This window comes from Seriola dumerili, unplaced genomic scaffold (genome assembly GCF_002260705.1).
Source record: "Seriola dumerili isolate Sdu_G_001 unplaced genomic scaffold, Sdu_1.0 BDQW01000291.1, whole genome shotgun sequence".
NCBI lineage: Eukaryota > Metazoa > Chordata > Actinopteri > Carangiformes > Carangidae > Seriola > Seriola dumerili.
The window spans coordinates 2677997-2705013 of record NW_019174546.1 but is presented as its reverse complement, the minus strand read 5'-3'; the positions used below and the strand labels follow the sequence as shown (position 1 = coordinate 2705013).

At 37.2% G+C, this 27017-nt stretch overlaps 1 protein-coding gene across 1 annotated transcript; it reads right to left on the bottom strand.

The window, feature by feature from the left end:
• Window positions 1–16881: 16881 nt before the first annotated feature.
• Window positions 16882–23882, bottom strand: nrtn (neurturin). Its single transcript, XM_022758266.1, has 3 exons — window positions 23800–23882; window positions 17641–17944; window positions 16882–17318 (listed from the first exon to the last, which is right to left on the bottom strand). The coding sequence occupies exons 2-3, from the start codon at window positions 17915–17917 to the stop codon at window positions 16882–16884; spliced, it is 714 nt and encodes a 237-aa protein (XP_022613987.1). The 5' UTR covers window positions 17918–17944; window positions 23800–23882.
• Between the last annotated feature and the right edge of the window lie 3135 nt (window positions 23883–27017).

Below are 27017 nucleotides of genomic sequence, written 5' to 3'. Positions count from 1 at the left end.
TAAGGCATAAACTTCATACTATAAGAAGGCATACAAATGTCAAAAAACGTCATAGTATAGTAAGGAATAAAACGTCATACTATAGTAAGGCATAAACATGTCAAAAAATTCATAGTATAGTAAGAAATTAACATGTACAAAAACGTCATAGTATAGTAAGGAATGAAAAAGGCATAAAACGTCATAGTATACTAAGGCATAAAATCTAAAATATAAGATCATAGTATAGTAAAACATAAAAATGTGAAAAAACGTCATAGTATACTAAGGCATAAATAAAAAAAAAGATGAAAGTATAGTAAGACATAGAAATGTGAAAAAACGTCATAGTATACTAAGGCATAAACTTCATACTATAAGAAGGCATAAAATTGACAAAAAACGTCATAGTATAGTAAGGCATAAATAAAAAAAAAAAGATGAAAGTATAGTAAGACATAGAAATGTGAAAAAACGTCATAGTATACTAAGGCATAAACTTCATACTATAAGAAGGCATAAAATTGACAAAAAAACGTCACAGTATAGTAAGGCATAAAATTTAAAAAACGAAATGATAGTATAGTAAGACATGAAAATGTGAAAAAACGTCATAGTATAGTAAGGCATAAAAATGTCAAAAAGCATCATAGTATAGTAAGGCATAAAACGTCATATTATAGAATGGAATGAAAAAGGAATAAAACATCATAGTATAGTAAGGCATAAAATCTAAAATAAAAGATGATAGTATAGTAAAACATAAAAATGTGAAAAAACGTCATAGTATACTAAGGCATAAACTTCATACTATAGTAAGGCATACAAATGTCAAAAAACGTCATAGTATAGTAAGAAATTAACATGTACAAAAACGTCATAGTATAGTAAGGAATGAAAAAGGCATAAAACGTCATAGTATACTAAGGCATAAACCTCATACCATAGTAAGGCATAAAAATATCAAAAAGCATCATAGTATAGTAAGGCAAAAAAATTTACAAAAAATTCATAGTATAGTAAGGAATAAACATGTCATAGTATACTAAGGCATAAACATGTACAAAAAAACGTCACAGTATAGTAAGGCATAAAATTTAAAAAAAAAAAATGATAGTATAGTAAGACATGAAAATGTGAAAAAACGTCATAGTATAGTAAGGCATAAAAATGTCAAAAAGCATCATAGTATAGTAAGGCATAAAACGTCATATTATAGAATGGAATGAAAAAGGAATAAAACATCATAGTATAGTAAGGCATAAAATCTAAAATAAAAGATGATAGTATAGTAAAACATAAAAATGTGAAAAAACGTCATAGTATACTAAGGCATAAACTTCATACTATGAGAAGGCATAAAATTGACAAAAAACGTCATAGTATAGTAAGGCATACAAATATCAAAAAGCATCATAGTATACTAAGGCATAAACCTCATACTATAGTAAGGCATACAAATGTCAAAAAACGTCATAGTATAGTAAGGAATAAAACGTCATACTATAGTAAGGCATAAACATGTCAAAAAATTCATAGTATAGTAAGAAATTAACATGTACAAAAACGTCATAGTATAGTAAGGAATGAAAAAGGCATAAAACGTCATAGTATACTAAGGCATAAACCTCATACCATAGTAAGGCATAAAAATATCAAAAAGCATCATAGTATAGTAAGGCAAAAAAATTTACAAAAAATTCATAGTATAGTAAGGAATAAACATGTCATAGTATACTAAGGCATAAACATGTACAAAAAAACGTCACAGTATAGTAAGGCATAAAATTTAAAAAAAAAAATGATAGTATAGTAAGACATGAAAATGTGAAAAAACGTCATAGTATAGTAAGGCATAAAAATGTCAAAAAGCATCATAGTATAGTAAGGCATAAAACGTCATATTATAGAATGGAATGAAAAAGGAATAAAACATCATAGTATAGTAAGGCATAAAATCTAAAATAAAAGATGATAGTATAGTAAAACATAAAAATGTGAAAAAACGTCATAGTATACTAAGGCATAAATAAAAAAAAAAGATGAAAGTATAGTAAGACATAGAAATGTGAAAAAACGTCATAGTATACTAAGGCATAAACTTCATACTATGAGAAGGCATAAAATTGACAAAAAACGTCATAGTATAGTAAGGCATACAAATATCAAAAAGCATCATAGTATACTAAGGCATAAACCTCATACTATAGTAAGGCATACAAATGTCAAAAAACGTCATAGTATAGTAAGGAATAAAACGTCATACTATAGTAAGGCATAAACATGTCAAAAAATTCATAGTATAGTAAGAAATTAACATGTACAAAAACGTCATAGTATAGTAAGGAATGAAAAAGGCATAAAACGTCATAGTATACTAAGGCATAAACCTCATACCATAGTAAGGCATAAAAATATCAAAAAGCATCATAGTATAGTAAGGCAAAAAAATTTACAAAAAATTCATAGTATAGTAAGGAATAAACATGTCATAGTATACTAAGGCATAAACATGTACAAAAAAACGTCACAGTATAGTAAGGCAAAAAATTTAAAAAAAAAAATGATAGTATAGTAAGACATGAAAATGTGAAAAAACGTCATAGTATAGTAAGGCATAAAAATGTCAAAAAGCATCATAGTATAGTAAGGCATAAAATCTAAAATAAAAGATGATAGTATAGTAAGACATGAAAATGTGAAAAAACGTCATAGTATACTAAGGCATAAACTTCATACTATAAGAATGCATAAAATTGACAAAAAACGTCATAGTATAGTAAGGCATAAATAAAAAAAAAAGATGAAAGTATAGTAAGACATAGAAATGTGAAAAAACGTCATAGTATACTAAGGCATAAACTTCATACTATGAGAAGGCATAAAATTGACAAAAAACGTCATAGTATAGTAAGGCATACAAATATCAAAAAGCATCATAGTATACTAAGGCATAAACCTCATACTATAGTAAGGCATACAAATGTCAAAAAACGTCATAGTATAGTAAGGAATAAAACGTCATACTATAGTAAGGCATAAACATGTCAAAAAATTCATAGTATAGTAAGAAATTAACATGTACAAAAACGTCATAGTATAGTAAGGAATGAAAAAGGCATAAAACGTCATAGTATACTAAGGCATAAACCTCATACCATAGTAAGGCATAAAAATATCAAAAAGCATCATAGTATAGTAAGGCAAAAAAATTTACAAAAAATTCATAGTATAGTAAGGAATAAACATGTCATAGTATACTAAGGCATAAACATGTACAAAAAAACGTCACAGTATAGTAAGGCATAAAATTTAAAAAAAAAAATGATAGTATAGTAAGACATGAAAATGTGAAAAAACGTCATAGTATAGTAAGGCATAAAAATGTCAAAAAGCATCATAGTATAGTAAGGCATAAAACGTCATATTATAGAATGGAATGAAAAAGGAATAAAACATCATAGTATAGTAAGGCATAAAATCTAAAATAAAAGATGATAGTATAGTAAAACATAAAAATGTGAAAAAACGTCATAGTATACTAAGGCATAAATAAAAAAAAAAGATGAAAGTATAGTAAGACATAGAAATGTGAAAAAACGTCATAGTATACTAAGGCATAAACTTCATACTATGAGAAGGCATAAAATTGACAAAAAACGTCATAGTATAGTAAGGCATACAAATATCAAAAAGCATCATAGTATACTAAGGCATAAACCTCATACTATAGTAAGGCATACAAATGTCAAAAAACGTCATAGTATAGTAAGGAATAAAACGTCATACTATAGTAAGGCATAAACATGTCAAAAAATTCATAGTATAGTAAGAAATTAACATGTACAAAAACGTCATAGTATAGTAAGGAATGAAAAAGGCATAAAACGTCATAGTATACTAAGGCATAAACCTCATACCATAGTAAGGCATAAAAATATCAAAAAGCATCATAGTATAGTAAGGCAAAAAAATTTACAAAAAATTCATAGTATAGTAAGGAATAAACATGTCATAGTATACTAAGGCATAAACATGTACAAAAAAACGTCACAGTATAGTAAGGCATAAAATTTAAAAAAAAAAATGATAGTATAGTAAGACATGAAAATGTGAAAAAACGTCATAGTATAGTAAGGCATAAAAATGTCAAAAAGCATCATAGTATAGTAAGGCATAAAATCTAAAATAAAAGATGATAGTATAGTAAGACATGAAAATGTGAAAAAACGTCATAGTATACTAAGGCATAAACTTCATACTATAAGAATGCATAAAATTGACAAAAAACGTCATAGTATAGTAAGGCATAAATAAAAAAAAAAGATGAAAGTATAGTAAGACATAGAAATGTGAAAAAACGTCATAGTATACTAAGGCATAAACTTCATACTATGAGAAGGCATAAAATTGACAAAAAACGTCATAGTATAGTAAGGCATACAAATATCAAAAAGCATCATAGTATACTAAGGCATAAACCTCATACTATAGTAAGGCATACAAATGTCAAAAAACGTCATAGTATAGTAAGGAATAAAACGTCATACTATAGTAAGGCATAAACATGTCAAAAAATTCATAGTATAGTAAGAAATTAACATGTACAAAAACGTCATAGTATAGTAAGGAATGAAAAAGGCATAAAACGTCATAGTATACTAAGGCATAAACCTCATACCATAGTAAGGCATAAAAATATCAAAAAGCATCATAGTATAGTAAGGCAAAAAAATTTACAAAAAATTCATAGTATAGTAAGGAATAAACATGTCATAGTATACTAAGGCATAAACATGTACAAAAAAACGTCACAGTATAGTAAGGCATAAAATTTAAAAAAAAAAATGATAGTATAGTAAGACATAAAAATGTGAAAAAATGTCATAGTATAGTAAGGCATAAAAATGTCTAAAAAAGATGATAGTATAGTAAGACATAAAAATGTGAAAAAACGTCATAGTATACTAAGGCATAAACTTCATACTATAAGAAGGCATAAAATTGACAAAAAACGTCATAGTATAGTAAGGCATAAATAAAAAAAAAAGATGATAGTATAGTAAGACATAAAAATGTGAAAAAACGTCATAGTATACTAAGGCATAAACTTCATACTATAAGAAGGCATAAAATTGACAAAAAACGTCATAGTATAGTAAGGCATAAATAAAAAAAAAAGATGATAGTATAGTAAGACATAAAAATGTGAAAAAACGTCATAGTATACTAAGGCATAAACTTCATACTATAAGAAGGCATAAAATTGACAAAAAACGTCATAGTATAGTAAGGCATAAATAAAAAAAAAAGATGATAGTATAGTAAGACATAAAAATGTGAAAAAACGTCATAGTATACTAAGGCATAAACTTCATACTATAAGAAGGCATAAAATTGACAAAAAACGTCATAGTATAGTAAGGCATAAATAAAAAAAAAAGATGAAAGTATAGTAAGACATAAAAATGTGAAAAAACGTCATAGTATACTAAGGCATAAACTTCATACTATAAGAAGGCATAAAATTGACAAAAAACGTCATAGTATAGTAAGGCATAAATAAAAAAAAAAGATGAAAGTATAGTAAGACATAAAAATGTGAAAAAACGTCATAGTATACTAAGGCATAAACTTCATACTATAAGAAGGCATAAAATTGACAAAAAACGTCATAGTATAGTAAGGCATAAATAAAAAAAAAAGATGAAAGTATAGTAAGACATAGAAATGTGAAAAAACGTCATAGTATACTAAGGCATAAACTTCATACTATAAGAAGGCATAAAATTGACAAAAAACGTCATAGTATAGTAAGGCATAAATAAAAAAAAAAGATGATAGTATAGTAAGACATGAAAATGTGAAAAAACGTCATAGTATAGTAAGGCATAAAAATGTCAAAAAGCATCATAGTATAGTAAGGCATAAAACGTCATATTATAGAATGGTATGAAAAAGGAATAAAACATCATAGTATAGTAAGGCATAAAATCTAAAATAAAAGATGATAGTATAGTAAAACATAAAAATGTGAAAAAACATCATAGTATACTAAGGCATAAACTTCATACTATAAGAAGGCATAAAATTGACAAAAAACGTCATAGTATAGTAAGGCATAAATAAAAAAAAAAGATGAAAGTATAGTAAGACTTAGAAATGTGAAAAAAAAGTCATAGTATACTAGGACATAAAACTTCATAGTATAGTAAGTAATAAAAAAGGCATAAAATGTCATAGTATAGTAAGACAAAAAAAAGTCAGGCATAGAAATGTGAAAAAAACATCATAGTATAGTAAGGCATAAAATAAAATAAAAAATGATAGTATAGGAAGACATAAAAATGTGAAAAAATGTCATAGTATAGTAAAGCATGAAAATGTCTAACAACATCAGAGTATAGTAAGGCATTTAATAAATAAAAAATTATAGTATAGGAAGACATAAAAATATGAAAAAAAAATCATAGTATACTAAGGCATAAAACGTCATACTCTAGTAAGGCATAATAACGTCAAATAGCATCATAGCATACTAAGGAATAAAACGTCATACTATAACAAGGCATAAAATGTCATAGTATAGTCAGGCATAAAAAGTCACACAAAATCAGGCATAAAAATGTCAAAAAACGTCATATGATAGTAAGGCATAGAAATATGAAAAACCGTCATAGCATCGTAAGGCATGAAATGTCATACTAAAGAAAGACATAATAATGTCAGAAGACATTATAGTAACTTAAGGCATAAAAATGTGAAAAAACGTCATAGTATAGATAGTTACAGTAGATAGATAGATAGATAGATAGATAGATACTTTATTTATCCCCTAGGGGAAATCCATGTGTCCGTTAGATCATTGTTGATAATAATAATAATATTAATAACATTAATAATAGTAATAATAATAATAATAACAGTTGATAATAAATAAACAATAATAATTAGATGAGTTGGCTGAGGTGTTGTATAGCCTGATGGCAGTAGGAACAAAGGATCTCCTGAACCTCTCTGTTCTGCAGTACAGTGAGATCAGACTTTTGCTGCAGCTGTAGCTGCTTCTCTGTCCTGCCAGAATGTTGTGAGGGTGGTTGGTATTGTCCAAGATGGCCTCAATCTTACATTGCATGCATCTCACTATAACAACACTGAGTGAGTCCAGACTCCTGCTAAGCACAGACCCAGCCTTTTTTACCAGCTTTTCCAGTCTCCTTGTGTTCATGTCGGACATGCTGCTGCCCTGATAAAACATGTGCAGCATTTCACTGCAGACGTGAAAGCACCTGAGCCTCCTGAGGAAAAAGAGCCAGCTCTGCCCCTTCCGGTAGATGGCATCCGTGTTCAGGAACCAGTCCAGTTTACTGTTCAGGTGCACATCTGGGTATTTATAAGTATGCACCACCTCAATGTCCTTACCTCGAATGTAGCAAAAATTTTTTAAAAATGCCATAGTATAATAAGGAATGAAAGTGCCAAAAAACATCATAGTATAGTAAGGCATCAAACATATTAGTATAGTTAGGCATAAAATTGACAAAAAACGTCATAGTACAGTATGGCATAAAAATGTCGAAAAACATCATGGTATACTAAGGGATAAAAATGTGAAAAAATGTCATTGTATAGTAAGCCAAAAAATGTCGTAGTATAGTAAGGCATAAAAAAAGTCACAGTATAATAAGGCATAAAAAAGTCATCGTATAGTAAGACATAAAATGTCATAACATAATAAGGCATAAAAACAGATAGTATAGTAAATAAAAAAAAATCCCACATTATAACAAGTCATAAAAACGTCATAGCGTAGTAAGACATAAAAACTCATGGTATAAGTCATAAAAAACACCATGGTACAGTAAGGCATGAAATGTCATAGTATATAGTGAGGCATAAAAAAGTCATAAAACGATATAGTATAGTAAGGCATTAGAGCCACCACTTAACCTAATGTACATGTGTCTGGGCCGCGGGAGGAAGGCGCCACACAGGCAGAACATGTAAACTCCACACAGAAAGGCCTCAGAACCTTTTCATTGTGTGGCGGGAGGTCTAACCAGTGTACCACCATCACCTCTGTGATATTCTCACATTACATGAGCTTTGAGATAGCCTCCGCCCTTTCAACCATTCAAATGCTAGCATGCCTAAATCGGTTGTCTTGGAGACGTAGCCTCTTGGAGGGCACATTGGAATGATGTAATATGACTTCACTCCAAACATAGTGCGAACGAGTTCACTCACATATTGGTAGGGATAATTCTGTCCTCCCAAAATATTGGAAGGAGACATGTCCCTACCGTCAATATGCAAACCTACACCCTTGCTTGAATATGACCTACAGTTACCCCATTTATTTATTTATTAATTTATCTAACTGTCATGCTTCTATTATTCCACAAGGGGGAGCTGTGAGGTGAAAAAGCTGCAGTGTCTCAAATGTCAAACAGATACTGTACTTTGTAGTATTGGAGGATTTACTGATGAATTTTAGATTAGCTCTTGTTTTTCAACACTGATGTTGAAATAACAATTCAGCAAAAGTCCTAGCTCTCCTCTCTCATGGTCATAAACATATGGGAGCATCAGGGTGTCTGAAAATCCTGGATAGTCTTGAAATGTCATCTTTTGAGAAGATGACTCTTCTCATGATACAGTCTACATACAGTATCCAGATCCCACAAATATCAAATAAGGAGAAAGGAAGGGTAAGCAAATTTAAATTTAACATACTAAAGCAAAGCATGCAGAGACATCTTTTCTTAATAACCAAGACTTAAATGACCTTGAATAAGTTAAATAATATGATTTATGTTTTAAATTCCCATCTAAAATGTCCGTTTAATGCTTTATTGTAGATTTTGCTTTGTTATCTGACCAACAATGATGCACAAATGAACACAGAAATTGTTCTAAAATTATTCTTCAGTTTCATGTAAAACATTTTAAAAAACAAAAATAAAATCATACATCAACTTTCAACATCATACAGTATGTGTGTGTGGCGGAGAATGGGTAGAGGCTGTATGCCGGAGCGGCCTCCAGCCTTCCAGCCCTACACCTTGCCCCACTTCTCCCCCCACTCCCGCTAATCCTCGTATTCCATCAAATCCTGCCACTCCCAATCACTGCCTCACCCCAAAGCCCCTACAAAACACTCATACATACTACAAACGCTCACACAGCTACCAACAATGTAAGATAAACATCCTGGCAAGCATAGCCCTTTTTTTTAATATTTGGCTCAAATTGAAAGCATTTTAAGTATAAACACCTTCCCTGCCCATACAATGTTTGAACTGTGGAGCTTTAATATAAAGAAATCCAATGAGAAGGGAGTAGTTTGAAGGTTTCAAGGTGTGGAGCATATAATCATATAATGAGTTAATAGCAACAAATGACAGCTAACAGCAGCATTACACTGTGTGGCACTGAATGAAAGAAAGGAGTTTCCTGAGGCCGAGACAACTGTCATCATTCCTACAGAGCCGTGACATATCTCTGTGCAGCATCTATAACATGGAAGCTGTTTGTTAAACAATGTCCCCATCTTCCAAATGTCCAACAGCTTTCCAGAGAGAGCTATCAGCAGCATCTCCACAACCACTTTTACCTCAGGAAGAACCAAGTGAGACTATTTGCAGAGGCTCTAAAAGACACTGCCTCCGACTGAAGGACATCAAAACCAGAAAACAGTGGATCCTCTGTTCAACCAAACTCACGCCAGCCTGCTCACAGAATGGCCATCATTCATTTCAGCAGCAGAGATGGTGCCATCCAAGATCTATTTAGAGACGCTGCCAAATTAAGCAGCTTTCGCACTTCTAGGACTACGGCCTCAAACTGAGACCAGCCAATCGGAAAGCTACTCTGCACCACCAGCGACCCATCTGGACCCTGTCAGATAAGAGACCTAGTCACCTCACTTTGCTCCAGGCTATAAATTAACACTGTTTACATATCATAGATGTCAGTCACCCATTACAAGTTGAATTGACCATTGTATAGTTCCTCTCTTAAACATGAACGGTACACAAGGTCATTAATGTCATCAGTTATTCATGATTATTTATATTTGAAGGTTTTAAATATTTATGAATGCAAACGCACATTAATTATGAATGAACATGAAGAGTCAACAAGTACATTTCTATGACTTGCACACATCTATCTCTATTATAAAATGATGTATCTATAACTTAAATCTTATAGTGTAATTAAAAAAATACAAAGTCTAAAGTAATCATTTCATCAGTACAAAAAAAAACAAAAAAAACAAAACAAAACACACAGCCAGAATGGATTGTGTTAATACATCTTTGGAGAGTTCAGAGCTGCTCAGGAAGAGGAGAAACACCTGCTCGCTGCAGTTGTTCAGACTGTTTGGGTCCTCCAGAGTCACCGCTGCATCCTCCATCCCGCTATCTTCCTCTAAAGATGTCTGAACTCACCAACATGTTGCAGCTGGACATGGGAGGGGGTTGTAAAACTTTGGCATGTTTATTGTAGATCTTGTCAGCGCTGTTACCAACAACAGATGTCCTGTATACACTAACACTATTATCCTCCAACATGCTAGAATGTTGACACGAATATTGAGGGGGTTTCCTTTAAATCCGCAAACACAAATAATCATTAATTTTTGCTCATATGTGCTTTTCTCAAACATTAACATGCAGACAGCTGACAGTTCAATTCAGCAAGCAGAAAGTAGTGGCAGCTTATCCAAAAAACCTACAGGAAAAAAACATAAAGGGGAGGATAAAGGGTGAAGAGGGTTAATTAGATCTTGCTGAGCATCTTTCTTTGTTCAGTTTAAGCCCCTTGATGGCAAAAAGTTTCACTTCTTTCAATTTGGACTTCATTAACTACCGTTGGCTCAAGGTCTAACTTGCTATTATTGCCCAATGAAAAGGAAAAACAAATAGCGGTAATGATTATTTCTTAGGAAATGTCAAACCACAGTCCAAAAGTGGTGCGAATTCCCATAGATTAATCGTACATGGTGATCAAATGGCTGCCATGTGTTATTATGCAGTTTGATTTTCTCACCAATGTTGTGCTGGGATTAACCAGCTATCATCTTTTCATTCCTGAAGTACTGGTTCTCTGCACTGGGTTTGTAAATGTCTTGGTTGAAGACCGTTTACTCCAGTGGCAAGTTGCGGAAATGTCTGTTTATATCAGCAATAAAGTGGTTCCACTTTAATACAGCTATAAACATTTTAAAGCATATTTTTGGTGCTCTGAGTATGAAAACCATATCAGGAAATTACATAAAGAAAACAATGTAAATACAACATGCTGCAGGAATGCTCTCCTTCCACTAGTAGCTGGAGTGAAAGTTGTCATTTCAGATTTCACGGGGAAATTCTTCATTTTATGAAATTGTTCAAACTACAAACTGCTGAAGTCATTTCTCCCCCCACAGCTGTAGTAAATACAGTAAGTCACAGTCAAATTGAAACATGTGCTCCACTTGGCCAAATAAAACCCAAAGGGAAAGGATTATTTTTCACTCACAAATATACAACAGTTAGCCCCGGACCCATACATCCGCCACATCATTCTGTGTGACCTGCCGCTGATCGTCTCTAAACCAACTCAAGCTGACTTCTGTTATCTCCAAATGCCTGCAGACATGGTATAAACTGCGAGAGGTGGTGTTGCTTCATTGAAACTGTGCAGGAAGTTGTGTAAGTTGTGTTGTCTGGCCTTGTGCTAGGATTGTGTCTCCCGGGGGATAACAAGCACTATGTCTTCATGCATGTATAACTCATGAGGAGGCGTTTCCTGCTTAGTACAAATGATACTCAGGAGGTGAAATATGGTGATAACATATTAAATTTAACATAATTTACATCCAAAGTGCAATCAAGTGTGCAGATTTATAGCATGGGTGGGCCGAGAAGGAGGCAACCCCTTCACCCAACATACAGAGCAGTACCACCATTACTGTTCACAAGACTTTCAGTATATGCTGTATGTCTCCAAGTCAGAACTGGACTCTGCATATACTTCAAACAAATAGTGTTCTTGAATTACCTCCACATGATTTATCTCCAAAACAATACAGTACATAGTGTATATAGTGCTGTTGTCACATGAAAACTCTCTGACTCAACTTTGATGTGTTTAATTTTCTGTTTAATTTAAAGCCAAATTCCTGCTCAGACACTTACACTAGTTTATTTTATCAAACTGTGATTTTCAGTGCATTGTGGGAGTTGTCATGAACTGTTGTTGTTAGCTTTTCTGATTAAACCACATTCCCTAAACCTGTCTCCACTGCTTCCCCTCCAGATAGTGATGCCCTAGGGTGGATTTCAAAAGTATCAGTAAACAGCAACAGAGCTTAATCACAACAAACATTTTGACTTTTCCTGGTTTAACTAATTAAATCAATGCTGGGTTTGTTCCATTTAGGTATCACAGTAAGCCATTTGAGAGAGTCAGCATGCACAACAACCTGGGTCATGAACCTGACACACATGAAAGGAATGCAGCTACAATTAATGACTTCAATTACACCTGTGCTTTACCTGCAATGACATGTCAAAATGTCTGCTATGAAAACGACCTATGGAGTTTTTCCCTGGCAAAATGCATAACATGCTCTGGCTTCTGCTCTGCTGATTGACTTTTGTATGTAGAACAACACATTTGTCTACCAGTATATGTTTACATGATACTGCTAAATGATAAATCTAAACAGAAGTTTTAATTCTCTAGTGTAAGCTCCTCTGAATGTTATATCAGTTGTAGCTGTTCTGAATTTAAAAATATGTATTAAAAAGATTCTCACTTACCTCAAGTGTTATCTAGCCATCCAGACAGGTTTTAGATATCTGTCTCTGAGTTTGCTGCCTCTGTTCCAACTCAGTGGAGGTTAAATATAATTTCATTTGTGATGCTCACAACAATAAATAAATAAATAAATACACATATATATATATATATATATGTGTGTGTGTGTGAATGTGTGCTGTGTGTGTCGTGTGTGTGTGTGTGTGTATGTATTTTGTACATATATATATATATATAAATATATATATATAGACACAAACAAATCTTTAACACAGAACTGACTGAATCACTATTGTCAGTGTGCAGAATCTTGCAAGCTAAACTGTTAGCTAGCATCGTCTTAGTTTACTACTAATCTAAATGTAACAGTTTAATCAGACAACAGACTGAACAGGCTACTGAAATGAAGACAGTCAGAATCTGTTCACTCACTCATCTAAGTAGTGTAATTACTGTGATTGTTTATCTTAGGAAAAAAAGTGAATGAACTCAATGAAATTATATGAATCAGCAAAATGATTCGGAATTTCCACCCAAGTGTGGTTCCAGACCTCTAATCTGCCGCCCACGTCATTTTTTTTTCAGCTATTCAAATTCATCAGACATTGTGCTCCCTGATGGCAGTTTCCCTGGTTGGAAAACCCACCAAGCTAATCAAAGCTTTGTATGCTGGACGAAGAATGGGGCCATCCAGTGCTTCCTGTGCCAGAGGCAGAAATATGGTGACAGAAAAAATGCTGCAAAAATGGAGTCAAACGTGGATGAGACTGACGACGGAACACAGGTTTTTGTAAATCAATTTACAGAAAAAAACTGTTCAATAATTGCGAAATATGTTAAGTTAACCGCTCCTTGCAACCGCTCCAACAGCTCCCGTGGCCACTAAAATTGCCATTGAAGATACTCGCAGCTGAAAAATAACAATCTCTCTCAAGCAGATAACAGCTAAAAGAAAAAAACATTAGACTTTATTTCGAACTGAAAATGAAATCGATAGGGGATAATCCACTGTACTGTGAAAAGTTATTATTGGAATGTCTTTGTAAGAAATAGTTGCTATGAAAACAAGTTCACAATGTGGACAGACCACAATGAATTCTTCTAGTGTAATTTTTCAATGCTGTGACATGCACAGCACCATTGTATCAGGATGGAGGCAGAAAAGGAAGAGCTTAATGCCTAAATACCTTTACAAACTCTTCAGATCTAACCCAAAGAAGTCTAAGGCTCGTTTAGGGGTTGGGAAAGTTCTGCTACTCATAAGCCCCATGAAGCTCTCGTAAAACCTTTCGGCTAAACTCAAAACTGCTGGGTGGTCAAGTTAAAAACAAGGTTGTTTGGTTTCACTTTTGAAAAGTTTACTTTTTCCAGACACGATATTCTGGTCCAAAACAGATGAATTTTACAAAAAAACATTTCCTAAAAGCCTTACGAAATTTCACTGAAAGGATAAGGCTGGTGTCATTTGATATTTTTCTTATTCTCAAAAAATCCCATACCAAAATACATTTTGTTAGTCATTTACCTTCTGACTACTCTGCCACTGTCTGTAGCACTCAGCCCCAAATCCATTGGTTCCTACTGAAGACTTCTTTTTTTAAAAAAAAAAAATGGGTCACATAGTTATAGTTTTGTATTTAAAAAGGCTCAGTGGTTTATTTAAACAGATGGGCATTATAATTTTAGCAGAAGTTTCTCAAAATGGAGTTAGTAGGTCATTTGTTTGGGACTATTTTCAGCTGCGGATTGATGCACATTTGGGCTCTAGTTAGTATTTCCGGCAACATATGAGGGATTGGCTCAAAATAAACTACAGTTACCATTTTCATTGCCCTTTAGCAACATGTCCCCCAGTGCAACGATGTGGCTGACTTATGTGTTGGACAACAATGGAGACCTATAGTACAGAGGTATAAGATGTATCGGGCTTTGGCTAGAAAGATCAGTTCATTGCTGATTGTGGTCTTTGTTTAATTTAATTTTTTTTAATAATTTGGCACAGTGATGTCCCCCATTGGCTTCTGATTGTCCCTGCCCGCCAGGGGGATCAAACTGTCTGGTCACAGGCCGTGTTATAAAAGCTTATGGTTCATTTAGTGTAATCTGATCGTCCACATATCCTCCTGCTGCTGTAATCCTCATATTTCCCCACAGGGTTCGGCTTTTTTTCCTTATTAACAGTATCTTGCAAGATTAGTTTTATTATTGTGTATTCATTTATTCTAAATACAATCTGAGTAGAGTTTATCTGTCACCCAAAGGTCAATAGTTTGGGAAAAATGATACACATCCATACCTCTGAAATTATGTTTATTCAGCAGTCAATATAGAATGTTAGATAAAACATTTTTTGGCACAGTTGCTTAATGATAATAAGCTGTCCCATTTCTGTGTGGTACTCTAAATAAATATGCAAAACCATAATTTACTTCCCAAATAAATACAATATAAGCTACAATAAAGATGCACCGCATCCGCATATGCGCCCCGCACTGCACCTCCTCGGAAAAACAAAAACAAAACAAAACATAATTTATTGTACTTCAGGCAAACAGTTGCAATGGGTTCAAAACCAAAACAGATGCTTGATAATTCATTTCAACAGCTTATTTTCCCCCTAAAAGTCTACCAGGCAATACAACAAGGAGGCATTTGATGGGCCAATAGAAGGCTGTACTGTGGGCAAGTTACAGGATTTTATATATGGGTGCAAACACGTTCCCAGATCATGTCGCTACTTCATAGTTAGTTTTCCTGCAGCGAGAAAAAACAAAACAAAACAAAACAAAAAAAAACATGTCACTACTGATCATTAAAACCATTCTTCTCTTTCACACTTGAGCCTCTGATTGGCTAAAAACTCTGTGTAAACGTTTGCAGATTACATCCAGAGACGACATTAAAGAGGTTGTATCACCTGGAACTTGAGACGTGAGATGTTTATGAATCTAAGTTTGTGAATTCATCATGTGTGTTGAATTAACTTTGTTTTGGCAATTCTTTGAGAAAAATAATTCCAGAGGATTATGGGTAGTTGCAACACAGGGTTATTTGGGAAAAGTATTTAAAAAAAAAGACTTAAAATGACAATTTCTTTGAGAATGATGAGCTAGTCTATGGAGAGCAAATTGGAGAAATTGTTCATACTGATCTATTGCTAAAGTGAGAGTGTACTTATGTGTTTTAAAACTGGTCCTCATTGTTAATCTACACAACATCAATATACAAAACACTTATTAAACGTGGGTATCAAACCTGGAGCTATAGAAAAGGATTTTCTTTCGTTAAATTCTTATCAATACCTTACCTGTGTAATAACACTGCAATCAGTAACAGTAATGCAAACAAACAGGTCACAATGTCATGTCTTGTGTTAACAACAATTCAACACACTTTTAAGTCAATATACTCTCTGGAGACATCTTATCACAAGACGTTATAATTAGGTCAACGGTCCAAACTGTCCTGCACAGAACTTAAAGTAAACATTGGTGCATTAAATTAATTTTTTTTGTTTGTTTGTTTGTTTTCTTTATGGCTTTGAACTGACTTTTGAGCACTTTTTTTTTGCCTGACGGGTGATTTACTATCGCCACTATAATCATGTAAACTAGGAGATTTGGACTTATTTACTGTCCATGAATATGAAGTGTAGTAACAGCAATAATCTAGTCCACCATGGCTCATTGTCAACATGAGTCGTATGTGTACTACTACTCAAATGTAATATCACAAACATAATGTTGCTACATTGTTGTTACACCACAGTTTACAGTGTTACTACACAGATAGAAAAGATAATAAAAATTTTTTGTCATCAACAGTCATTTTCTGTATTTTTAGATGGAATCCACAGAAACACAGCACGTGCTGTCCATGTGATTCGTTCCCAAGCTGTGGTGACAGTGAGAAGTCTGTCTGTCAAAGATGGCCACCGTGGAGCAGTCTTATATTACATATTCCCATCCTTTCCTCCTCTCCTTGAGATTATATTCCATAGTTTCCTGTGATTGTCTTTTAACAGCATCCTGTTCGACTCTTCCAACAGAGGCTGAGAGCAGCATGACAAAATAATAAGTCCATTTCTCTGGGTCATACACACCCACAATTCTTCGCAGACACATTCTGTATCGTGTGATAGCGGCTCTTATTGTCCAAGAAGGAAAAGTCGTTTTCAAATGCGGTTGGCCGGCAGCAGGGCCCGTTACTGACCTTGTCCTTGCGGCCCTTCTTCTTGAAGCCCGTCCGCATCATGTGCTCCATGGTGATGTCGTAGTTATGCCGGTGGGCCGTGCATTTGCCACTGCAGTAGCGCAGCAGCACTGTCTCGTCGCTCTCGTAGCCGAGACCCAGCTCACTCACGGTCAACTCCAGCTCCCTTAGAGAGCAGGGCTTTTGCCTCCTGGCTCTTTTAGTCCTTCGGGCCTGGTTCTTACCCAGGCGTCGGCTCTTCCTTCTCTTCCTGTCTAGCAAGGTCCCGACCACATGTTGAAGCTCGCCCTCTGTGAAGCTCTGGAACATCATGGAAACTGACGGAGACAAGATGAATCAAAATTAATAGACAGGTGACAAAGAGATTATCTGATTTCTGTGCAATGTGAATAGCAGGGCAGATATGTAAACATGGCTGATGGTTCCCAGAGATAGAATCCCATCTGTGATGAATGCCTCACAGTGCAGCCATGGGAAACGGGGCAGTCAGTGAACTATGAGGTTTTAATTGACTGCAGGCTATTGTGAGATAACAACACAGTCAGGTACTAAGTGTTCTGTCTGAACCCCAGCAACCCTTTCACATGACACCTAATCTCAGACCAGACAAGGAAGGAAGAAAATAACAGTAGATCTTACACTCTGAGAGGAGAGAGTTCATGTCGTCTGCTGAGCGGACTCTCCGATGAAGACCACCCATCTGCCGCGACATCGCCGCCGACTCCGCTAGGGATGGTGGTGAGGTTCTGGATGTTGATTCTGATGATGAAGACGGACTTGATGAGGATGAAGGTGTGTATGGATATTTTGTCTTAGGTTTGAACTGTCCAATAGTGGCCATGTTTCTAACGAGGACGATGGACAGGGCTGCACCACAGAGCATGAAGGCAAAAGTAGCACCTTTCCATAACTTCATCTTAGAACGTGGAGGAGCATTGAAACTCTGTCGAGAGAGGCAAAACGTCAGGCAGCGTTCAAACAGTCACACATGAAAACCTGTCACATTAAAGCACAGAGAACAATGTCATAATTGGCATCTCCTCGCCATCACATTTCAGTGACCTTCCCGTAAATCCACTTCTCTCAACCTTAGCCTGACAGGGCTTTTATTTTACCGTCAGTTTACTTTCTCTGATTCTGCTGTCAGCTCATTTTCACTCTTAAGTGGGTTCATGATCTGTGAGCTCGACATCACTTGCTGACACCTGAGAATGCAGTGTGTGTTTAAAGTTATATCGAGGCAGCCTGAGGGTGAAAGAAAAAAAACATTGCTGCAAAATATTTTATTTAAACTGGAGGGAGCTGACTGAGTTGTGCAAGTACCTTACTCATAAAACCTCTAAAAGGTTTTGTGTATTATCTCAAAAATGTAAACTTCTTTTCTTGATTTCTTAAGAAAAAAACACTTCTTTGTGCAGAAATCGTGTCCCTGCAATATCCTTTTAAGGGGGGGTGGGGGGTTGCTTTACGGGAATCTCTTTGCCACACCTATTTCCAAAGCAATGTATGATGAGGCCTCAGTGAGTGTGTGCTTGTACACCCCTTCATCTTATACAGCCCCTCCCTTTCAATAGACAATACAAGACACCAGCCACAAAACTCAATTTGGAGGATTTATTCCTTTACATTTTCTCTTCCCTTATTGTCATTCCACAGGTATCTGAGAAGTTTTACAAGCTCACTTCTTTGTATTTTTCATATCATGTCACCAGTGAGCAAAACATTTCCCCAGAGCTGGAAATGGTATACTGGCAGCAACTAACAGCAATTCCAGACCAGCGTTACAAATTGTTTTGCCAGACTGGATTCTGTAGTGTACATATACAGACTGCTGGATTGTTTACAGTGGGACAAAGTGTCACATATCTTTGTCCAGTAGTTTTTTTAGAACCAAAAATCTGAAATGGATCATTTCTGGAGGTTTGCTCCTGCAGATCACATTCAACATAAACATTTGTGAAAAATAGTAAAAGAAGTAGGAACATTTTGGTTTCTTGTGGAATTTAACTTTTGGCCGTGGAGTAAGTGAAACAAAAAAAAAAAAAAAAAAAAAAACTATATGCAAATTCAGACAGTGCTTCACTACGTCTGTTTTGGACACCGCAGAGGGAAAATACAGAGACGCTGAACACATGAGCTGCAGTGGTGTAAACAGCGTATAAACAGGTACAACCAGTCCTATCAGTCAAAGCTTGACTCATCACTCATAATTCCATATGGGTTTGACGTGGTAAGCAGCCTCTGCACAATGGTGGGGTAGAATAGTATTCATTTGAAAGTCAAACATTTCAGCTAACAATCAGACACAGTCTATGTAAATCAAACGTGGAGCCTGCAGAGTGTCACTCCGTGCCTGCCTATACGTCGTTGTATTTACAGGCAGGCGTGATAGATAGAAGCCTCAATGGAAAGTTTCATTTTGTTTCTGTTGGTTCAACACCAACTCCTCACACCAGGAATCTCACTGCTGCTGCTTCTAAATGTGATAAATCGCCAATTCAAAAAGAGACGATTTGTTATGATATATGGCAAAGGATGAGATCATTGTTTTCTTATGCTATTAATAGGTCAGTTTTGGGGCAATTACTCATCCTGGGAGTTAATTGTTTCACACAGACGCGATCCATCAATGTCCTCAGTCTGTTAGCTCTGTGGCTCATCGTGATAAAACAATTAGCTCGTAAAAAACAGATGAGTCCTCCGATGTCTCAGTTGCTGACACTGGACGAAGACTGGTCATCAAACACTGATCTCACGTCCCAGAAGACACTTTGATTGTCATAATTGCTCCACTCAGAAACACATTAGTTCTATCTGCAGTCGATTGGCGCCAATAAAAGTGCCAAGGAGCATTCTGCAGCTTGTTCAGATGGTCACGGGTGATTAATCAGCACAGACATTTAATATCTACCACTGGCCCCTGCTGTCATGGACATAAATATACAGACACTGATAGGAGAAAGGAGCACGAGTGTTTTCTTAGGAGAGCAGCGGAAAGGCATGAATGAGGAGTCCGCTTCCTGAAAGGACGAATGCTGCCGGTTTCCAGCAAATAGAGAGGAGCAACAACGCAGAGGATACAGTGGAACCCCAGAGGACTCTCCGGCAGAAGGAAAAGCCATCCTCAAACAGAGACATAAAAGCGCAGATGAGTCGCAAAGACAACTAAAACAGCTCCCGCACAGCTGCAGCATGTCTAGCCCTCACAGAGCTTCAGTGCTGATGTGCCCATGCATGCTCCTGTGTGTGGAGAAAAGGCTGGTCAAACGCATGAGGCCCAAAAACAAACGGAGAAAATAATCTATTCACAAGGAGAAAAGGCAAGGGTTACACGCATGAAAGTCCTCATTAGGGTTTTGTGTTTAGAGTGAGAGCGGGAGTGAATATGCGGCATGTAAGAAACAGCACACCTGATGTCTGCACTCGGCCATATGTCACCTGAAGAGCCACCAACTGAGTGAAAACTGTCTCAGAGGATCACTGACATGTTTGAGGGAAACAATGAAAGTGAACCGCTTTGCCAAGAATTCCTAAGTCAGTCTGAGCCATTCCTGAGACATTATGTATTCTCAAATGCATGCATCATACAGTTGCAGCCGGACACTCAACCCTCAACCGAGCTCTTGTTGTGACTCAAAGATCGCATTATTTCAAATGACACAATAAAATTGATGTTTTCAAAGGAATAATTGGGTCAGTGGCCGTGGAGCAGCTAAGCTGGCGGTAATGTAATTACAGTAGCATGGCACTCGTGTCCTCCCCGCACTCCCACGCCAGAAGGAGACACTCGACAGAATGCCACAGCCTATGGAAGATGAACTAGAGATCTGTCAAAATGGGGATAAGGGGCGTCTGTGGTTAACACTTTTGAATGAAGCCGGCAGACAGGGGGGGGCCTTCTTGTCAGCTTGCTTGGATCTTGACCAGTGTGACATGATTACAGTGAGAGAAGATCACAGACAGGCCTGAATGAAGAGCTTCTTTGTGCTGGAGAAAAAAGCAGATAGCGACTTTTATGTGCCCCCACTCTGTAGCATTTGTTCCTGTGCATTCCCTAAATACAGCCTGTTCTGTCTCACTCTCTCTCTCCCTCGCTCTGACTCACACATACCATAAACACACACATACAGCACTTGCGTGGCTTCATTTTTCCCAAATCATATGACACGGGCTTGTGTAGAAATCGAGACAAAGTCCAACCTTCCACTGTTGTCCAGACACCCACTTCACTTCCAGGGCGCGCACACACTCCCAGAAGCACCATCACATAACACTAGATAATCCATCTTACATAATAGTGCTGCTTCTTGATATCTAGAAATGTCCACAGGTCTAAAGCATTGTGTATTTGCCACTGCACCACCTGAGGCCTGCACCTACAGAACATTATTACCCCGCTGTGTGTTTCAGCTCAGCTCCACCCATGTGACCAGCTGTCTCTGCGCTACTGTGAACACACCCCATAAATACCTGCACTGAAAGATAACAGGAGCATAACAAACAGCGGGAAGGGCACCTACTGTGTTGTTGCAAGGAAACAACATGCTTTGGGGAGTCCTAGAGAGGCCTTGTCTAGTCTTTTCCCTCTTAGGTGAGCATCAGGAGGCCTGGGGACATCTAGAGAGTGCTTGGGGAGGTAATAGGGACATATTCCAAAGATCAGGGCGGGATTAGCACTAATGCCTGCCGGCTTTATCTGCAGTCACGTGGGCTAACACCTGGCTGCAGTGTTGGTGGCGAAGCCCAGGCATTGCTGTATGTGTGTGTGTGTGTTGGTGTTAATCCATCAGACACCTCTAACTCAGGGGTTAGGCCAGCATGTAGGGCCCACTGATAGAGCACCAGCAGGCACTTCTTTTTCTGCTGCTAAAACCTGTCCTGATTACAGTCGGAGTAATGGTGAAGAAAAGTGACAAGCCCTGTGAGTGAGAGATCTGTTGTGTTGGCACCGGGGTGGGCCAAAAGGCTGTAAAATAAAGTGGATGTTCTGAGCCAGGATTGGCTGTTCTAAATCCAGCCTTGGTTCTAATGCAACTGAAAAAGGCTTAGGTTAGACTGTGCTGTAATTTTGCTGGGCAGCCACTTCTGTTGGCTTCGGCTCTGTCACTCAGTAACCATAGGATAATTAAAACAAGCCTGTTCCTTGTTAGTGAGAAAGCTACCGTTCATTATTGAGAAGAAAAAAAAGAAAAGAAAAGGGGAAAACATCTGCAGGTAACGCCAGAAAAATAGCATTCATTTTTACACACATTCCACAAATCCTGACTCCTGCATCCTTTTACTGGACATAACTGGTAAGTGGCTTGAAAAGCTTCAATTTTATTTTGGAAGGCCTACTATCACCCACGGATTTATACAGATTAATCCAGTGACCCAACAGCCTAGCACGAAATCTCACCACTCAAACCTGTTGCTGTTAGGGTGGCGTTAATCAGGTGTGAGGGGAAGATGCACATTTGACACCTGTCTCACTTTGCCCGCCCTTTGCTATTTCGGGAAGAGCTGAGTTAAGGTAAAGTTGTGGCATGCATTTAAATAGTTTTTTTCTAGCAGGGTTACATGAGACTTGGCAAAGAAGCATCACCTTGCCTCATAATTTTTGTGCCACCCGAGAGGAAGATTGATGTTGTCTCTCAGCTGCTTTCTAAAGAGGAGCCTGTGAGCTGCTATTCTGGCTGCTAATCTGTCTATGCCAGATCCTCTTTTAACACAACAGCATCGGCTCTAAACCCATGTTAAACATGTTGATGTTGCTGTTACAAAAGGTTGACGGCCATCTGGCACACACTGAATACCACTTTCAAATATGACCCACGCGAGCAAGCACAAGCAAGCACAAACATCTGAAATATGATGACATTTTGCTTCCTTAAAAGCCTATGCTTTCTTAAGATTAAAATAAATCTTCATTTTTTTATATGCACAATGAGTATATTATCAATTTTATCGCGCAAAAAAAAAAATGCAGACGACACAACGAGGAGTGGTGCATCCGTTCAGCCTCCTCATCAGCTTCCTCCAGTTATGACAAGCTTTGGCAGGTTATGAAAGTTGAACAGCTCAATTGACTTTAGGCTTAACCTCTATCTGGCCTCTCGGGGCTCCACTAGATTCAGTATAATCTCTACGTATGATATGGGCTTAGTGAGAAGGGGATCATCACTTCAGTAAAATGCCCACAGTGAGTATCATCAAGTTTCTCTCAGTGTGCCTCCTTTATATTTTTAGATAACAAGTTTAACAATTTGATCCCAATCTTCTTAATTATTTAAACTATTAAAGGTTCAGCTCTGCAAAAAAAATTAAAAAATAAATAAATCTCTGAAATGATACATAGAGAGGAAAATAATTAGCTGAAATGGTTGTTTATATATCTGTAAGTAATGCTTTAACCTTTGGGGAACAAAAGCCAGAGAGTATTTGGAGAGCAATTATGCATGTTAATGAGGCAAACCACCATGTTGGATAAGCGACATGGAAGGAAAATAACCCTCCCTGACAAAATAAACTTGTCAGAGGTTGTTCAAACTCTGCAAGAAAATCATAATAATAATTTATTTTTTGCAACATACCGGCATGCCTCTTGTAATCAGTGGTAACTGCTTTGCAAACATTTCGTGACAGGCGGCTGTGCGGTATTGACATGTGGTTCCTGCGAAGGCCGCTTGTTGATACAGATAATCCAGCGTGTGTTTTCTGCCACTCAAGCACTTGGTGAGGCATCCCTGTCAGCGGCACCTAACGCCTTCCCCATAAGCTGCTGGCTTAAACTAACAAAAGAAGATGTGGTGTCCTTACCGTTCGGCCGGCTAATCCAGACTTAGCTGCGTGGCGTCGTCTTCAGCTGACCTCCACAGGCAAGTGCTGGCTAGGTAAGTCCATCATCATCACAGGCGAGGCGCGATAGCAGGATTCCTGCTAGTTCCCCTGAAAAGCATCACAACTCCCTGTGCTTGCAAGTAGGGAAGGCGTCCTGACTTGATTCAGGTCCAGGCTGTATTATTCATTTATCATATTTCCACTTCCATAGAATTCTTAAGTTGCAAAGATCAATATCAACATTCCTCCAAATGTAAGCATGGGCTTCATGGCTTCTTGGAAGGTTGATCCATTCAAAAAGAGGAGAGATGGGTTGTTGAGAGCAGCCTGTCACTTGGTATCACTTCAAAAAATTCAGAAAACTCCTGTCATCGTCCTCCTTCAAACAGAGTTCTTGGTCCCCTTTCCGCACAGACTTGAGCCTGAAACAAGAGGAGCAGAGCAAAACTGAGGTGCAGTGTCATGTCATGAACAGATCTCACAGATGCCTCAACTTTTATTCCATCTGTTATGAAACTCACTCTCCCTCAGAACGTTTTATCTTCATACAAGAGCGGTGTTGGAATGATAATGCACATCTCCTTACCCTCTTTCCAGCAGCACTTCTTCTCTCCAGCTCCAGAGAGGGGAACTCTGTGGGTCGAGAAGATGGGTGAGGAGGGAGAGCTCGGTTACCGTAAGTGGAGCAGAGAGCTCCTCTGATGCCTCTGCCTGCCTCACCCCCTCAACTGTTGCTCCTCCTCCTCCATAGTTGTGCTTGTGGGCCGAGTCGGATTACTCCTGACATGATAATCTCCCTGGCTCTAGCTCCAGGAGCACTAAAGGATGCTTTGGCCTGAGCAAGGGCTTACATTTACCTTCTGCCGCAAGAGAGTCTGCCATCTTAAGCAGGAGATTGGTAATAGCCTCAATTGGGCAGATCGGTCTGCTGAAGCAAGTGTTTTCCAATCTTTTAGTGGGAATTAAGAAAGTTCACAATTGGTTTAAATGGTGCTAAGACAACATTAACCCAAGTTAAATAGAATTATCACAGCAGAGGTATTTCATGATGATTCCATCTACAGTTGGCCGGGGATAAAACCAAGGGTGTTGTTGTTGAGGATCTCACGTTCACGTCTCCTCCAATACAAACCAGCATTTTAGCCCTTGAGCCTCGAGCGCCAAATTAGGAGCAGATGGTTGTGCTTTTGGAAGGTATCAGGCACTCCAGACTGCAATCTAAATAAATACCCCATCCATGGAGGAAATGCGTCAGGTGTGCAGGGTCAGTCATATATAAACAAAGGCCAACCAGTTTGGAGACGAGTGAAGCGCTGGATGAGGGAGGAGAGGTGACGGAAGTACGCAGAGGTGTACAGGTGCTGTTTGGGAGCATAAAGCCGTTCCATAAATCTGCAGGTAACAGAGCAGAGCTTATGGTTCAGAGCTGCAGCCGGAGCCAAACATGCTGAAATGTGCTGGAGAAACGAAAGGCAGCATCACAACAGGAAACAAATTATTTGCTAACAAATATCTCATTCTAACACCATGAGTCACTGTGATATCCTCGGGCCAAATTATACACAAATCTCACTGTGCAGTGTTTCAATAGAGAGGTGGAGATGTGGCCAAATGCTAACTTGCTAGAACTTAAAATTCCTTCAGTGTTGACTGAGAGAGAAAGGAGAAAAAAACCAAAGGAATCTTTACCCAAGCTTCGTCTCATACCAAAAAATGTGTATTGATGGATATCTGAGGGTTGTTATCTCAGTGACCTGAAGCGTAGATTTCATGTAAAGTTTGAAGTGAAGCCAAAACAAATTTTTCTTTTCGCTTAAACCCCTTCAGCGCTAACCTGAAGAAAAACACTGGGCCACAAATCAACAGGAGATCTGTTCTCTTCTTCAAGCTGAGAATATTTTGGTGACGGTCAGCAGGTGCACAATTATCCACATCCGCTCCGCAACAAAAAAACATAAGAAAATATGAGAATTATTAAAACTAACTTGTTTGACATATACCTCAATTATTGTGCAGAGGAGCCTGTGTAAATACATAATGGCCTCCAGTTTAACTGTGGATATCGTGCTTTTCTAGCCTTGAAAAGGAACCATCAGCACAGAAACATTTCCTGACATCAGGCAGGAACCTTTCTACTCTATACATATTGTTCACAGATGTGTTAAGTTTTCATAGACCAACCCTCCTGTAGTAAAACCCCAACAGCTGTTAATTGCTAAATCAAGTCAGAGACAATAGAGAGAAACATTTGAGCCGTGCATTGCAAAGTCTCACTCAACAGCTACGATTACATTAGTCAGAGAGACAGTCTGACGTTCAGAATATACAAGAGAAAAAAAACAACAAAGTATGTTTCCAATTTGAATATGATAGAATCCCATACACATCGGATTGAATCTTTTCCACTGGGTGTGGATAAGTGAAGAAACACATTTTGTTTAGGTTTGGGCAAGATTTTAAGGAAGCCCTCAATCAGTAACACTATAAACACACCATTCCAGTCGAGGTGTCATTAGAACGGCTGGAAATAAGGCACAAATGTTGCTACTACGCTCGTCTTGCACAAGATGTGGTTTGATGATTGGACAAGAAGCCTTCAGCCAAATGTCATCTCAGCGAGTGGAAAACTACTTTTTAGAGAACCAAAATCTAAACAGGCATTTGTGAAAAAGATGCAGACGGACAATGGGGGCTTTTTTTCTGAGCGTTACATGTTGAAAGACAACACCTCTTTCTCGGAGAAAGTGGTAACAAGGTAAATCCATCCTGGCTCAAGAACAAATATACACTGCAATTTGCAGTGGTGACCAGACGAGCTGAGGCCCCAGGGGCGCAGAGGCCACTCGAGTTTCAAAAGGCGCGTCTGTAGATTCAGAGAGACTTTTACCTCAGCACCGCCTCTGTTTGTGTTACAATTTGTACCTTCAGCTAATATGTATTATAGTCTCTTTACATGTATTATAGTGAATTTACTTCCTACACAACTACAGTGTGACAAGTAGAAGAAAGTGTTTAGAATAACATGTTTGTGGGAACAGCTAAATGCTGCCCCCATCTGCCTGTGGTTTACAACTACATGTCTCCCAGAATAAACAACCTCTCACCAACAGAGATGCCAAAACTAATATAGCTTTTGTTGTTTAATGCAATAAATATTTAATTTGCTTCATAAACTTTTAAATTTTGGTAAGATTTTG

Bases quoted from the DNA above. Each gene is read 5' to 3' on its own strand.
- nrtn (XM_022758266.1), bottom strand. From the start codon at position 17,917: ATGAAGTTATGGAAAGGTGCTACTTTTGCCTTCATGCTCTGTGGTGCA. The intron at 17,319-17,640 runs GTAAGATCTACT...TGTCTCCGTCAG, and splicing joins GAACTCTCTCCTCTCAGAGT to TTTCCATGATGTTCCAGAGC.